This window comes from Coregonus lavaretus (genome assembly GCF_964263955.1).
Source record: "Coregonus lavaretus genome assembly, chromosome: 12".
Lineage (NCBI taxonomy): Eukaryota > Metazoa > Chordata > Actinopteri > Salmoniformes > Salmonidae > Coregonus > Coregonus lavaretus.
This window is the reverse complement of record NC_139999.1, coordinates 52135650-52150267: the sequence shown is the minus strand read 5'-3', so window position 1 is coordinate 52150267 and position 14618 is coordinate 52135650. Positions and strand designations below refer to the sequence as shown.

The following is a 14618-nucleotide window of genomic DNA, read 5'->3' as shown; positions in this document are numbered from 1 at the left end:
CCGGGCGTGACCACCACTCTCTCTCCACCCCCCCGTTGCGCCCCTGATCTGGTCTGGCCCCGCTGGCCGGAGCTGGACTGGACACCGGTGGAGCGGATTACTCTGGCTCCGGAGTGGATCTGCTGACTGGAGTTGGACCGGACCCCGGTGGAGCGGATTGCTCTGGCTCCGGAGTGGAGCAGCTGACCGGTGCCGGACCAGGCACCGGTGGAACAGGAACGGGCCGGACCGGGCTGACGACGCGCACCACTGGCTTGGTGCGGGGAGCAGGAACAGGCCGGACCGGGCTGACAACGCGCACCACTGGCTTGGTGCGGGGAGCAGGAACAGGCCAGACCGGGCTGGCGACGCGCACCACTGGCTTGGTGCGAGGGACAGGAACAGGCCGGACCGGGCTGACGACGCGCACCACTGGCTTGGTGTGGGGAGCAGGAACAGGCCGGACCGGGCTGACAACGCGCACCACTGGCTTGGTGCGGGGAGCAGGAACAGGCCGGACCGGGCTGGCGATGCGCACCACTGGCTTGGTGCGAGGGACAGGAACAGGCCGGACCGGGCTGACGACGCGCACCACTGGCTTGGTGCGGGGAGCAGGAACAGGCCGGACCGGGCTGACAACGCGCACCACTGGCTTGGTGCGGGGAGCAGGAACAGGCCGGACCGGGCTGGCGACGCGCACCACTGGCTTGGTGCGAGGGACAGGAACAGGCCGGACCGGGCTGGCGACGCGCACCACTGGCTTGGTGCGAGGGACAGGAACAGGCCGGACCGGGCTGGCGACGCGCACCACTGGCTTGGTGCGGGGAGCAGGAACAGGCCGGACCGGGCTGACAACGCGCACCACTGGCTTGGTGCGGGGAGCAGGAACAGGCCGGACCGGGCTGGCGACGCGCACCACTGGCTTGGTGCGAGGGACAGGAACAGGCCGGACCGGGCTGACAACGCGCACCACTGGCTTGGTGCGGGGAGCAGGAACAGGCCGGACCGGGCTGGCGACGCGCACCACTGGCTTGGTGCGAGGGACAGGAACAGGCCGGACCGGGCTGGCGACGCGCACCACTGGCTTGGTGCGAGGGACAGGAACAGGCCGGACCGGGCTGGCGACGCGCACCACTGGCTTGGTGCGGGGAGCAGGAACAGGCCGGACCGGGCTGACAACGCGCACCACTGGCTTGGTGCGGGGAGCAGGAACAGGCCGGACCGGGCTGGCGACGCGCACCACTGGCTTGGTGCGAGGGACAGGAACAGGCCGGACCGGGCTGACGACGCGCACCACTGGCTTGGTGCGGGGAGCAGGAACAGGCCGGACCGGGCTGACAACGCGCACCACTGGCTTGGTGCGGGGAGCAGGAACAGGCCGGACCGGGCTGGCGACGCGCACCACTGGCTTGGTGCGAGGGACAGGAACAGGCCGGACCGGGCTGGCGACGCGCACCACTGGCTTGGTGCGAGGGACAGGAACAGGCCGGACCGGGCTGGCGACGCGCACCACTGGCTTGGTGCGAGGGACAGGAACAGGCCGGACCGGGCTGGCGACGCGCACCACTGGCTTGGTGCGGGGAGCAGGAACAGGCCGGGCTGGACTGGGAACACGCACCATTGGCTTGGTGCGGGGAGCCGGAATGGGCCGGGCCGGACTGTGGAGGCGGACTGGAGGTCTGAAGCGGAGAGCTGACACAACCCGTCCTGGCTGAATGCCTATTTCCACACAATATGTGTGAGGCATCAGCACAGGACGTACAGGGCTGTGCACTCGTACTGGCGCTACAGCACGTGGCACTGGCGCAATATATACGGGACCGAGGAGGGGTACTGGAGGCCACGAGCGTTGAGCCGGCACACCCCGTCCTGGCTGCATGCACAGGACGTACAGGACTGTGCCGGAACACTCGCGGCACAGTACGTGGCTCCGCCAACCACCCTTTTAGCCCCCCCAAAAAAATTTTTGGGGGCTGTCTCTCGGGCTTCCTCCTCGGCCGGTACCCTCTGCGTTGCCGCTGCTCCTCTCTGTAGCGCGCCTCCACAGTCTCCTCTCCTGCCTGGGCATTCACCTTTGCCCATGGCCCTTTGCCCGCGAATATCTCCTCCCAAGACCACCATTTGCCCACCTGGGACATCGCCATCTTCTCCTCCTGGGCACGCTGCTTGGTTCTCTTATGGTGGGATCTTCTGTCACGATCGTTGACTGAAGACACGGACCAAGGCGCAGCGTGATAAGCGTACATACTTTTATTTAACGTACTTAACGACAACAAACGATACGTGAAGTCCTGAGGTTATAACACAACAAACCTTTACGGATCAAGATCCCACAAAGACTAGTGCAAAACAGGCTGCCTAAGTATGGTCCCCAATCAGAGACAACGAGCTACAGCTGCCTCTGATTGGGAACCACCCTGGCCAACATAGATAAAACGATCTAGAACAAAAACATAGAAAAACTAAACATAGCAAATCCACACCCTGGCTCAACATTTAAGAGTCCCCAGAGCCAGGGCGTGACACCAACTGTTTTACCAGTCCACTGATTAATTAATTTCTTTTACACAATATTTGTTTTAACCTGCAGGAATATTTTCTTACTTCTATCTCAGGATTGTGCCCTGGGATCACATAACTCGTAACCATGTCAAGTCATCCCATGGCCGCTTCTCTGATCAACCCTAACCTGCTCCAACAGGGCAAGTCGTCCCAGAATTTCTCCTTTAATTAAAGATATCTCTCCTCCAACAGAGTTCCTAATAAAAAATGATAGGACTTCCCTTATTAGAAATAACTCTGCTACAACAGAGTTTCTAACTAGGGGTGTCTTTTGCGCCAACAAAATACCTAATGTGCACAACCTGTTCCCAGAACAGGACTTTCTATGATGTTTGAAAGAAAATCAGTCTCACCCTTAACTCTGTACGTTCGGGATGGCGTATCCGTCCACTCCCTGCCGGGTCCGAGGTGGATCCCTTCTATTCCGCTTAGTTAGAGTGTGAGCTCCCTGAGCCACGCCTAACGTAGCCCCCGTACGGTTAACCCTGGTCTCCCCGGGAGAGATCAGCAGACGGAGTTAGCCATCCCATCCTCGTCGTCAACTTGTGGTGGAAATTCTAACCGAAAGGAGAGAGACTGTAGATTCTTCAAACAGCAACTTTATTATAAGATTAGCAAAAATTGAGCAATTCAACAATCACTCAAATAGTTACGAGTTGAAAAGCCCAACAAACAGAGTTGGCTCTCTCCTTTCATAGAAAGTACATCCTCTTGTCTATGTGACAGTTATCAGATGTGCAGAAAAAGGGCCGGGGAAGTTGTTAAAAGTAATGTAGCTAATCTGTGCAGATCAAGATAGCTTATATCGCCACCATTCTCTGTTCCTCCCTGCAAACGGCTCATAAATCTGTACGCTCATATTTATGACTAAGTCACATAAGACAAGTTTGTATCAGTATAAAATACTAGCAGATAACAATGGACAATTATTTCAGTATAAAACAGCATAGTATGTCTATTTAAACAGTATACTATGTCATTAATTAATTTCCTCCACAGGTGGAGTTGCCAGGAACTCCTGCAGCTCTCCCAGGAGAGGCAACGGCAGAGGCAACAGTTGACTCCAGACGTAGTGCCTGCCCCTAACCTGCAGGTGGCGACCTACTGCAAGGCTTGCTTCATAGCCCTATCCTCTCAGGACAGGTCTTTCAAACACTGTGCCTCCTTGGGGCACACCCAGATGATCTCCGGGGACACAACCACGGGGTGGAAACATCGTCCCCCACCTCACAGCCGCAAAGCAGAGTTTTGGCTGTGCGAAAGGTAAACCTGTTTTTGTAAACAAGGAGCGACACCTATGTCTGCGAACACTGCAAAGCCTAAAAGTGCAATCTGTATGATAGTGATTGATGCATATGTAAATAGACCTTATTGTCTATAAGTTATCAATTAGACATATTCTTTAAAAAACATTTATACGTCTCATTATAGTTTGCACTGCCATTTTTTCTCAGGCCTGACACATGTGAATATGGCACCAACTGCGTGAAAGCTCACTCTGTGGAGGAGCTTGAAGAGTGGCTAATGCGAGCCAAAGAGGACAAGGAGATAGGCCTCATGTCTTACAGGGAACGTCTCTTAGAGGAGTACAGACATAGCAGCAATGAAGTGCACATTGTAAGTCATCATAGTTCAGATGAGGAAAAATTTCTCCATGCAATTGAGATTCAATCAAACCTGCATTTAAGTAAACCAAGTGAGGCTATTCATGAATGCTTATTGTGTGAAAAATAACAAAGCAGTAGTGTCTATAAAAAACGGTATTTTGCAGGAAATACTGCACAGGGTTTTTGCACTCTGAATAGGACGATTGAACAGAGAACTGATCAAATAGTCAACACTTAGCTTAAAGCCATCTGTTATAATGCATTTTATATGATCGTAAACCATTGTAAGACATTGTCCTCCTGTTCACTGATCACTTAGAAATTCTACTTACTGTATGCAGTATTATCCAACTTGGTTTACTATAATATTTTAATTATCCCCAAACAACAAACTAATTGTATGTCTCCATTTACAGATTTCAGAGCAAGTTGATGACGTGAGTGTCACTTTTGATGAGGATTTGTGTGTGGAGTGTGTGGAGACTGATGTCAAATTAAAATGGAACTTCCAGATCAAAACAGAGGTAAAGGATAGCTATAAGTAGCCTACTCTATGTTGTTAAATTACATATTGGTTTACTTACGCTGTAAGCAGTCTATGGAAAAGGTATGTTTTGGTTTTATTTCCCTGGCACAGTTTCCAAATGCTAACATTTTAGCATTTGGGTTACAAATCCCATTCAAGTCATGGTACCGATATTAGCATTTTTCACGCATCACGTACAAATCATCCGAAGGTATCCATACAGTGCCTTCAAAAAGTATTCATACCCCTTGACTTATTCCATATTTGGTTGTGTTACAGCCTGAATTCAAAATTGATTAAATAGATTTTTCCCCCCGCACACATCTACACACAATACCCCATAATGACAAAGTGTAAACATGTTTTTAGACATTTTCGCAAAGTTATTGAAAATGAAATACAGAAATATCTTATTTACATACACTATCAGTCACAAGTTTGGACACACCTACCCATTCAAGGGTTTTTCTTTATTTTTACTATTTTTTACATTGTAGAATAATGGTGAAGACATCAAAACTATTAAATAACACATATGGAATCATGTAGTAACCAAAAAAGTGTTGAACAAATCAAAATGCATTTTATATTTTATATTCTTAAAAAAGCCACCCTTTGCCTTGATGACAGCTTTAAACACTCTTGGCATTCTTTCAACCAGCTTCATGAGGTAGTCACCTGGAATGCATTTCAATTAACAGGTGTGCCTTCTTAAAAGTTAATTTGTGGAATTTCTTTCCTTCTTAATGCGTTTGAGCCAATCAGTTATTTTGTGACAAGGAAGATATCCCTATTTGGTAAAAGACCAAGTCCATATTATGGCATGAACAGCTCAAATAAGCAAAGAGAAATGACAGTCCATCATTACTTTAAGACATGAAGGTCAGTAAATACGGAACATTTCAAGAACTATGATGAAAGTGGCTCTCATGAGGAACGCCACAGGAATGGAAGACCCAGAGTTACCTCTGCTGCAGAGGATAAGTTCATTAGCGTTACCAGCCTCAGAAATTGCAGCCCAAATAAATGCTTCACAGAGTTCAAGTAACAGACACATCTCAACATCAACTGTTCAGAGGAGACTGTGTGAATCAGGCCTTCATGGTCGAATTGCTGCAAAGAAACCACTAATAAAGGACACCAATAATAAGAAGAGACCTGTTTGGGCAAAGAAACATGAGCAATGGACATTAGACAGGTGAAAATGTGTCCTTTGGTCTGGAGTCCAAATTTGAGATTTTTTGTTCCAACCGCCTTGTCTTTGTGTGGGGGTGCTTTGCTGGTGACACTTTCTGTGATTTATTTAGAATTCAAGGCACACTTAACCAGCTTGGCTACCACAGCATTCTGCAGCGATACGCCATCCCATCTGGTTTGGGTTTAGTGGGACCATCATTTGTTTTTCAACAGGACAATGACCAAACACACCTCTAAGCTGTGTAAGGGCTATTTTCCCAAGAAGGAGAGTGATGGAGTGCTGCATCAGATGACCTGGCCTCCACAATCCCCCGACCTCAACCAAATTGAGATGGTTTGTGTCACGGTTTCGGCCGAGGCTGCTCCTCCTCCTTGCTCGGGCAGGCTTCGGCGGTCGTCGTCCCCGGAGTACTAGCTACCACCGTTGTATGTTATCGATGTTCGTGTCTTTATTGTACACCTGTTTTCCATTTGGGTTGATTATGTCCCCTATAAGTTTCTCGTTTTGTTAGTCGTGTATTGTGTGTTATTGTTCGCCTGTCATCAGGTGCGGCTTGTCTTTTGTATTTTGTATTTCCTGTCGTCGCACTGTACTGTTTTCGTGCGCTTTGGATTACTTGTGTTTTGCGCATTGTTGCGCATAGTCCGCCTCCTATTTTGTTGAGGCCAGAGTCTAATTTATTGTGTTCAGTAAAGTCGGTTGGACTTAGCTTCTGTGTCCTGCGTGTGACTCCTCCACCACATCCACATCAGCCACTGTGACAGTTTGGGATGAGTCGTACGGCAGAGTGAAGGATAAGCAACCAAACAAGTCCTCAGCATATGTAGGAACTCCTTCAAGACTGTTGGAAAAGCATTCCAGGTGAAGCTGTTTCAGAGAATGCCAAGAGAGTTCAAAGCTGTCATCAAGGCAAAGGGTGGCTATTTGAAGAATCTCAAATATAAAATATATTTTGATTTGTTTAACACTCTTTTGGTTACTACATGATTCCATATGTGTAATTTCATAGTTTTGATGTCTTCACTTTTATTCTACAATGTAGAAAATAGTACAAATAAAGAAGAAACCCTTGAATGAGTAGGTGTGTCCAAACTTTTGACTGGTACTGTAAGTTTTCACACGCCTTTGCTATCACACTGAGCTCAGCCAACTCAATTGTTTGGACACAATTTAGAAAAACAACACACCTGTCTACAGTGCATTCAGAAAGTATTCAGACCCCTTTACTTTTTCCACATTTTGTTACTTTACAGCTTTATTCAGAAATTGATTAAATAGTTTTTTCCCCCTCATCAATCTACACAAATTACCCCATAATGACAAAGCGAAAACCGTTTTTTAGAAATGTTTACTGATGTATAAAAAATACAAAACTGATATCACATTTACATAAGTATTCAGACCCTTTACTCAGTAATTTGTTGAATCATCTTTGGCAGTGATTACAGCCTTCGGTATGACGCTACAAGCTTGGCACACATGTATTTGGGGAGTTTCTCCCGTTCTTCTCTGCAGATCCTCTCAAGCTCTGTCAGGTTGGATGGGGAGCGTCGCTGCACAGCTATTTTCAGGTCTCTCCAGAGATGTTCTATCGGGTTCTAGTCCGGGCTCTGGCTGGGCCACTCAAGGACATTCAGAGACTTGTCCCGAAGCCACTCCTGCGTTGTCTTGGCTGTGTGCTTAGGGTCGTTGTCCTGTTTGGAGGTGGTCCGGAGCGCTCTGGAGCAGGTTTTCATCAAGGATCTCTCTGTACTTTGCTCCGTTAATCTTTGCCTCGACCCTGACTAGTCTCCCAGTCCCTGCCGCTGAAAAACCTCCCCACAGCATGAGGGTGCCACCACCATGCTTCACTGTAGGGATGGTGCCAGGTTTCCTCCAGACGTGATGCTTGGCATTCAGGCCAGAGAATCTTGTTTCTCATGGTCTGAGAGTCTTTAGGTGCCTTTTGGCAAACTCCAAGTGGGCTGTCATGTGCCTTTAACTGAGGAGTGGCTTCCGTCTGGCCACTCTACCATAAAGGCCTGATTGGTGGAGTGTTGCAGAGATGGTTGTCCTTCTGGAAGGTTCTCCCATCTCCAAAGATGAAGTCTAGAGCTCTGTCAAAGTGACCATCGGGTTCTTGGTCACCTCCCTGACCAAGGCCGTTTTCCCCCGACTGCTCAGTTTGGCCAGGCAGCCAGCTCTAGGAAGAGTCTTGGTGGTTCCAAACGTCTTCCATTTAAGAATGATGGAGGCCGCTGTGTTCTTGGGGACCTTCAATGCTGCAGACATTTGTTGGTACCCTTCCCCAGATCTGTGCCTCGATACAATCCTGTCTTGGAGCTCTACAGACAATTCCTTCGACCTCATGGCTTGGTTTTTGCTCTGACATGCACTGTGGGACCTTATATAGACAGGTGTGTGCCTTTCCAAATCATGTCCAATCAATTGAATTTACCACAGGTGGACTCCAATCAAGTTGTAAAAACATCTCAAGGATGATCAATGGAAACAGGATGCACCTGAGCTCAATTTCGAGTCTCATAGCAAAGGGTCTGAATACTTATGTAAATAAAGTTTTTTATTTTTAATAAATGTGCAAAAATGTCTAAAAAACAGTTTTTGCTTTGTCATTGTGGGGTATTGTGTGTAGATTGCTGAGGAAAAAGTTGTATTTAATCCATTTTAGAATAAGGCTGTAACATAACAAAATGTAGAAAAAGTCAAGTGGTCTGAATACTTTCCGAAGGCACTGTAGATTTGATACCATTAATTTACTATTTAGCAGTCTGGTTATTTAGCAGTCTTAAGGCTTGGGGGTAGGAGCCGTCTCGGACCCTGTCGGTCCAAGAGCCGATGCTCCGATACCATTTGCCGGACGGTAGCAGAGTGAACAGTCTATGTGGCTGGAGTCTTTGGTAATTTTTCAGGCCTTCCTCTGACACCGCCTGATATAGAGGTCATGGATGGCAGGGAGCTCGGTCCCAGTGATGTACTGGGCTGTCCACACCACCCTCTGTAGCGCAATGCAGTCAAGGGCGGTGCATTTGTCATACCAAGAGGTGATGCAGACAGTCAAGATGTTCTCGATGGTGCAGCTGTATAACTTTTTGAGGATCTGAGGGCCCATGCCAAATATTTTCAGGCACGGTAGATGATTCGAAAATGATGTGCGAAAAATGCTAATATCGGTACCATGACTTGAATGGGATTTGTGACACAAATAATAAAACATTAGCATTTGGAAACACTGCCAGGGAAACTAAACCAAACCATGCATTGTTATACCTTGTCCATGGACTTCTTACATGTGAAGGAAATCAATATGTCATTTTGTAATTTGGGTAAAATATCTCTTTAAGTGTCTGTTAAGTGTGAATACACTGCTCTTGAATACAGTGATTGGGTGATTCCTCACGAAACAAGGAGAAACATTTTTTTTGCATTTTGACTAATTTTATCCATGGAATGTTCCTTTGGTGGAAGGATTGTTGACATATATTTGGCATTTGTATCTTAAAGCATAATTTAATTGAAGTTAGAATATTTGTGACATTTTGGCCTTACCCAGGCCTCCTTTAAGACTCCATCATGTTTCATCTGTAGGTGCTACATAGCAGTAAGGTTTCAATAACAATTTTCTTACCTTTATTTATAAATATTGAAAAATCTAAACATGAATATTGAAAAAACGTCTTTGTTTCCCAGACTCTGTTCTGGACTTGGGGACTGTGCAGAGACCCCTGGTGGCATGTCTTGTTGGGTATACATGGGTGTCTGAGCTGTGTGCTAGTTGTTTGAACAGGCAGCTCGGAGCTTTCAACATATCAACACCTTTCACAAAGAGTAGTAATGCAGTAAATCTCACTTCTACTTTGAGCCAGGAGCGATTGACATGCATGTTAGCCCAGTCTCTAGCTTTTCCAGGGTCAGTGATACATAAAGCAGCCATATACTGCCTATGGGAACAACTTCAACCTTTTTGCAAGGAACATTGCTAAAATGAATTAAATAAATTATAATGAACCTCATAATATTTTACATGTAAAGCTCATCTCCTGTAGCTTAAAACCCATCTCCTTATTTTCATACTGTACCTAAATTGCAAGGATTGGATTTGCACTAAACAATTTGCACTTTAAAGGCATGTACAAAATCTGGTATATAGGTTGCCTCATATATATAGTCTGCTGGTATCATTTTAAATTGAGAACATATAGCTCAACATGTAAACAATGTGTGAGTTTAGCTATTCTCTGCTTCAGATCACAAGGGGTGCATTGCACATGCCCATCATACTACCAGGCCAGTAATGTCATCATACTGTATGGCTGCATTGGCGAAGCATGCCATATGATAAGCTGCTAAATGGATTTACATGGCTGATATACTGAGACTGACAATCAAATAAAACAGACTGAATATCTTACAACAGAACCCATTCTCCTCTTTATTGCAGGATTGTGATCTGTGATTAATCAACATTGATACTAGTTCATTTTGAATAATAGTTTAACAATACAAATTTAAACACTTAACTTAAAAGAATCAACACTTCATATTCAAAATTTACAAATAAACTAACTTGTATGTAAAGATTAGACATCTTAGTCTAAACAACAATAGATCATTGAGTAGTAACAAGTAGGCTGTTATAACTAAAGCGTCATTTCAGGTGAACCAAAAAAAGTCAATACCAGCGGTGGCCAACATTACTCCACTGATCCCCGACCTACTGGGTGAGCAGACTTCTGTTCCAGGCCAGCAATAGCACACTTGATTATCACCTCATTAGCGGTGGCTGGTAGCCTATGTGAAAAATCTGTAGATGTGCAAGGCACTTTACCCTAATTGCTCCTTTAAGTCGCTCTGGATAAGAGTGTCTCCTAAAATGTGAATCAGGTGTGTTATTGCTAGGCTGAAAAATAAGCCTAGACCTTCAGCAAGGTTGGCCTGCTCCAGTTGAAACAACATTTCCTAACATAGGAACCCATGCCATATAGGATATACCCTTTGTTACAGGTTTTGGCTTTTCCATTTATGTTTTGAGGTTGGACTTTAGCACATATAGCACTTTAGCACGTTGGGCGCTCCGATTGGTGTCACCTTGTTAGTTAGTATCTGTTACACCTGTGCTGGCTTGTCCATCTCGTTAGTCGGAAGGTGTTTCACCTGTGCTGGCCCAGGCGATATTGAAGAGTGGCTGGCCCAGCACTCCAGTTGTCTTGAGAGAGGCGGAGGGTCAACACCTTTAGTTGGCTCTTCCTTTTTGAGTTTTAGAAAAACATTCCTTTGTCTGATCTTCCCTGTTCCACTTTTTGGTTTGCGTCCTGTCTTTAAGTTTGATGGGTTTTTCTTTTGTTTGCCTCAAATTTAGTGGGCGCTCATGGTGGGTGCCTTTTAGGTTGGTTGTTGTTGCTAGTCAACTTTCAGTGGACACCCCACCTGTTTCGTTTTGGTTGTTGTCAGTGACTCTTTGTTAGTTCCCACTTCTGTTTGAGCGACATTATTTGGTTTTCTTGCTGGGGAACGTGACACCCTTAGTCTCTTGGGACATTCATTGAGACAAATTGCTTTCACAGTTTTCCATATCTGAAGACTGGAAATATCATGAAGAAACAAGCTTTATTATACTCAGATTAGACAGCATTGTATATTATGTTGCTATTATCTCTCTGTCCTCAAAGTTTTCCCCTCTAGGAATTGGAAGTGGAGAATCTTTTCATAATGTCCTCCCACCAAATGACCTGTCCTATCCAGTAGCATACCACACTCTCCCTTTACCGACAGAGGAGAACTGGGTGAAAGTGTTGTGGTCAGATGAGACCAAAATCGAGCTCTTTGGCATCAACTCAACTCACCATGTTTGGAGGAGGAGGAATGCTGCCTATGACCCCAAGAACACCATTCCCACCGTCAAACATGGAGGTGGAAACATTATGCTTTGGGGGTGTTTTTCTGCTAAGGGGACAGGACAACTTCACCACATCAAAGGGACGATGGACGGGGCCATGTACCGTCAAATCTTGGGTGAGAACCTCCTTCCCTCAGCCAGGGCATTGAAAATTGGTTGTGGATGGGTATTCCAGCATGACAATGACCCAAAACACATGGCCAAGGCAACAAAGGAGTGGCTCAAGAAGAAGCACATTAATGTCCTGAAGTGGCCTAGCCAGTCTCCAGACCTTAATCCCATAGAAAATCTGTGGAGGGAGCTGAAGGTTCGGTTTAGAACGCGTTGTTAAGTTTGACTTTACCAGTGTATTCCCAAAAATCTAATACTTCAATTTCGCTAATATGGTAGTTACCACTATTTAGCGCGATCTGTAAGATTAATTTAGAATGCCAGAGGACGAGAATCTAGCTAGCTACTGTACTATCTTTGCTACTACTTTGTGTCCGCAGGAATGTTTACCCGGGGCAACAATGGGAAATGGCAGTGAAGTAGGAAAGCCGGATCTCGCAACTCCTTTTCCTATGCCAAATTGACGTTGAAACAGGTGCTGTTAAGAAGGAGTGTTTGAACATAGTGGGAGGCAACGAGGATATCTAAAGAGACTAAGCCTAGACCGGAGTATGTTGTTAGTGTAGTATTCGTGCAGAAGCTGTCTTGAGCTTTGTTTGGTTCTCTCAAAAAAAAATGTCCTGTGGGGTTGTGAACCCTCCTTGTTTGGATTTGAAAATCCAACAGTTGTATTGGAAGGGGGCAGCGCTTGGGGGCTGTGTGTGGCTGTCATTGTGGGCAGTGGTGTCGTGGAGGGTATATTTAGGTATACAGTGCTTTCTGAAAGTATTCAGACCCCTTGTTTATTTCCACATTTTTTTTACGTTACAGCCTTTTTCAAAAATGGATTAAATGGATTAAATTGTTTTTCCCCCCCTCGATCTACACACAAAACCCCATAATGACAAAGCAAAAACGGGTTATTAGAAATGTTTGCAAATGCATCAAAAATAACTAACTTAAATATTATATTTACATAAGTATTCAGACCCTTTACTCAGTACTTTGTTGAAGCACCTTTGGCAGCGATTACAGCCTTGAGTCTTCTTGGGTATGTTGGAGAGTTTCTCCCATTCTTCTCTGCAGATCCTCTCAAGCTCTGTCAGGTTGGATGGGGAGCGTCGCTGCACAGCTATTTTCAGGTCTCTCCAGAGATGTTTGTTCAGGTTCAAGTCCAGGCTCTGGCTGGGCCACTCAAGAACATTCAGAGACTGGTACTGAAGCCACTTCTGCGTTGTCTTGGCTGTGTGCTTAGGGTCGTTGTCCTGTTGGAAGGTGAACCTTCACCCTGGAGCAGGTTTTCATCAAGGATCTCTCTGTGTATTGTAATATATTTGACCTTGCTGGTCATCTATGAACATCTTGAAGAACAATCTGGCCTTAATGCACAGCCAAAAGAGGACTGGCCACCCCTCAGAGCCTGGTTACTCTCTAGGTTTCTCCCTAGGTTCCTGCCTTTCAAGGGAGTTTTTCCTAGCCACCGTGCTTCTACATCTGCATTGCTTGCAGTTGGGGTTTTATGCTGGATTTCTGTATAGCACTGTGTGACATCTGCTGATGTAAAAAGGGCTTTATAAATACATTTGCTTGATTTGTATTTTGCTCCGTTCATCTTTCCCTCGATCCTGACTAGTCTCCCTGCAGCTGAAAAACATCCCCACAGCATAATGCTGCTACCACCATGCTTCACTGTAGAGATGGTATTGGCCAGGTGATCAGCGGTGCCTGGTTTCCTCCAGACGTGACGCTTGGCATTCAGGCCAAAGAGTTCAATCTTGGTTTCATCAGACCATAGAATCTTGTTTCTCATAGTCCGAGACTCCTTTAGGTGCTTTTTGGCAAACTCCAAGCGGGGTGTCGTGCCTTTTACTGAGGAGTGGCTTCCCTCTGGCAACTCTACCATAAAGAACTGATTGGTGGAGTGCTACAGAGATGGTTGTCCTTCTGGAAGGTTCTCCCATCTCCACAGAGGAACTCTGGAGCTCTGTCAGAGTGACCATCAGGTTCTTGGTCACCTACCTGACCAAGGCCCTTCTCCCCCGATTGCTCAGTTTGGCCGGGCGGCCAGCTCTAGGAAGAGTCTTGGTGGTTCCAAACTTCTTCCATTTAAGAATGATGGAGGCCACTGTGTTCTTGAGTACCTTCAATGCTGCAGAACTTTGTTGGTACCATTCCCCAAAATCTGTGCCTCGACACAATCCTGCCCTGGAGCTCTGTGGACAATTTCTTCGACCTCATGGCTTGGTTTTTGCTCTGACATGCAGTGTCAACTGTGAGACCTTATATAGACAGGTGTTTGCTTTTCCAAATCATGTCCATTCAATTGAATTTACCACAGGTGGACTCCATTCTAGTTATAGAAACATCTCAAGGATGATCAATGGAAACAGGATGCACCTGAGCTCAACTTCGAGTCTCATAGCAAAGGGTCTGAATACTGTTTCCATTCCCCAAATAATCCAAGCTTTTCTGGAGGCAAAAGGGGGTCCGACTCGGTACTAGATGGGTGTACCTAATTAACGGGCCACTGAGTATGTCAACAATCTTTCCTCCAAAGGACCATTCTAGGGATAAAATGTTGTGAAATCCTGGTTTTGTGAGGAATGCCTCACACTGTGAACACACTGCTTTCCTCATGTTTGTGAATAAACTGTGCACTTACATTTTCTTCCCAATTTGTGGTTCTCCTCAATCGGTGTACTGTTGCAAATCTAAGCTTCAAGGCCAGTTGTTGCCCACAACTGTTTCCACTTTTTTAGTCCT

The 14618-nt window shown here is 46.2% G+C and overlaps 1 protein-coding gene across 1 annotated transcript in view; it reads left to right on the top strand.

Annotated features, from left to right (window-relative positions):
* Window positions 1–2915: 2915 nt before the first annotated feature.
* LOC311138881 (3'-5' exoribonuclease HELZ2-like) overlaps window positions 2916–14618 on the top strand; it is a gene marked incomplete at its 5' end in the record, with an annotated part of 32403 nt that continues 20700 nt past the window's right edge. The window contains 4 exons of the mRNA XM_084173673.1: window positions 2916–2980; window positions 3541–3804; window positions 3996–4158; window positions 4565–4672. Of these exons, the coding sequence (XP_084029799.1) occupies window positions 2916–2980; window positions 3541–3804; window positions 3996–4158; window positions 4565–4672 (600 nt within the window). The remainder of the gene's footprint in view (window positions 2981–3540; window positions 3805–3995; window positions 4159–4564; window positions 4673–14618) is intronic.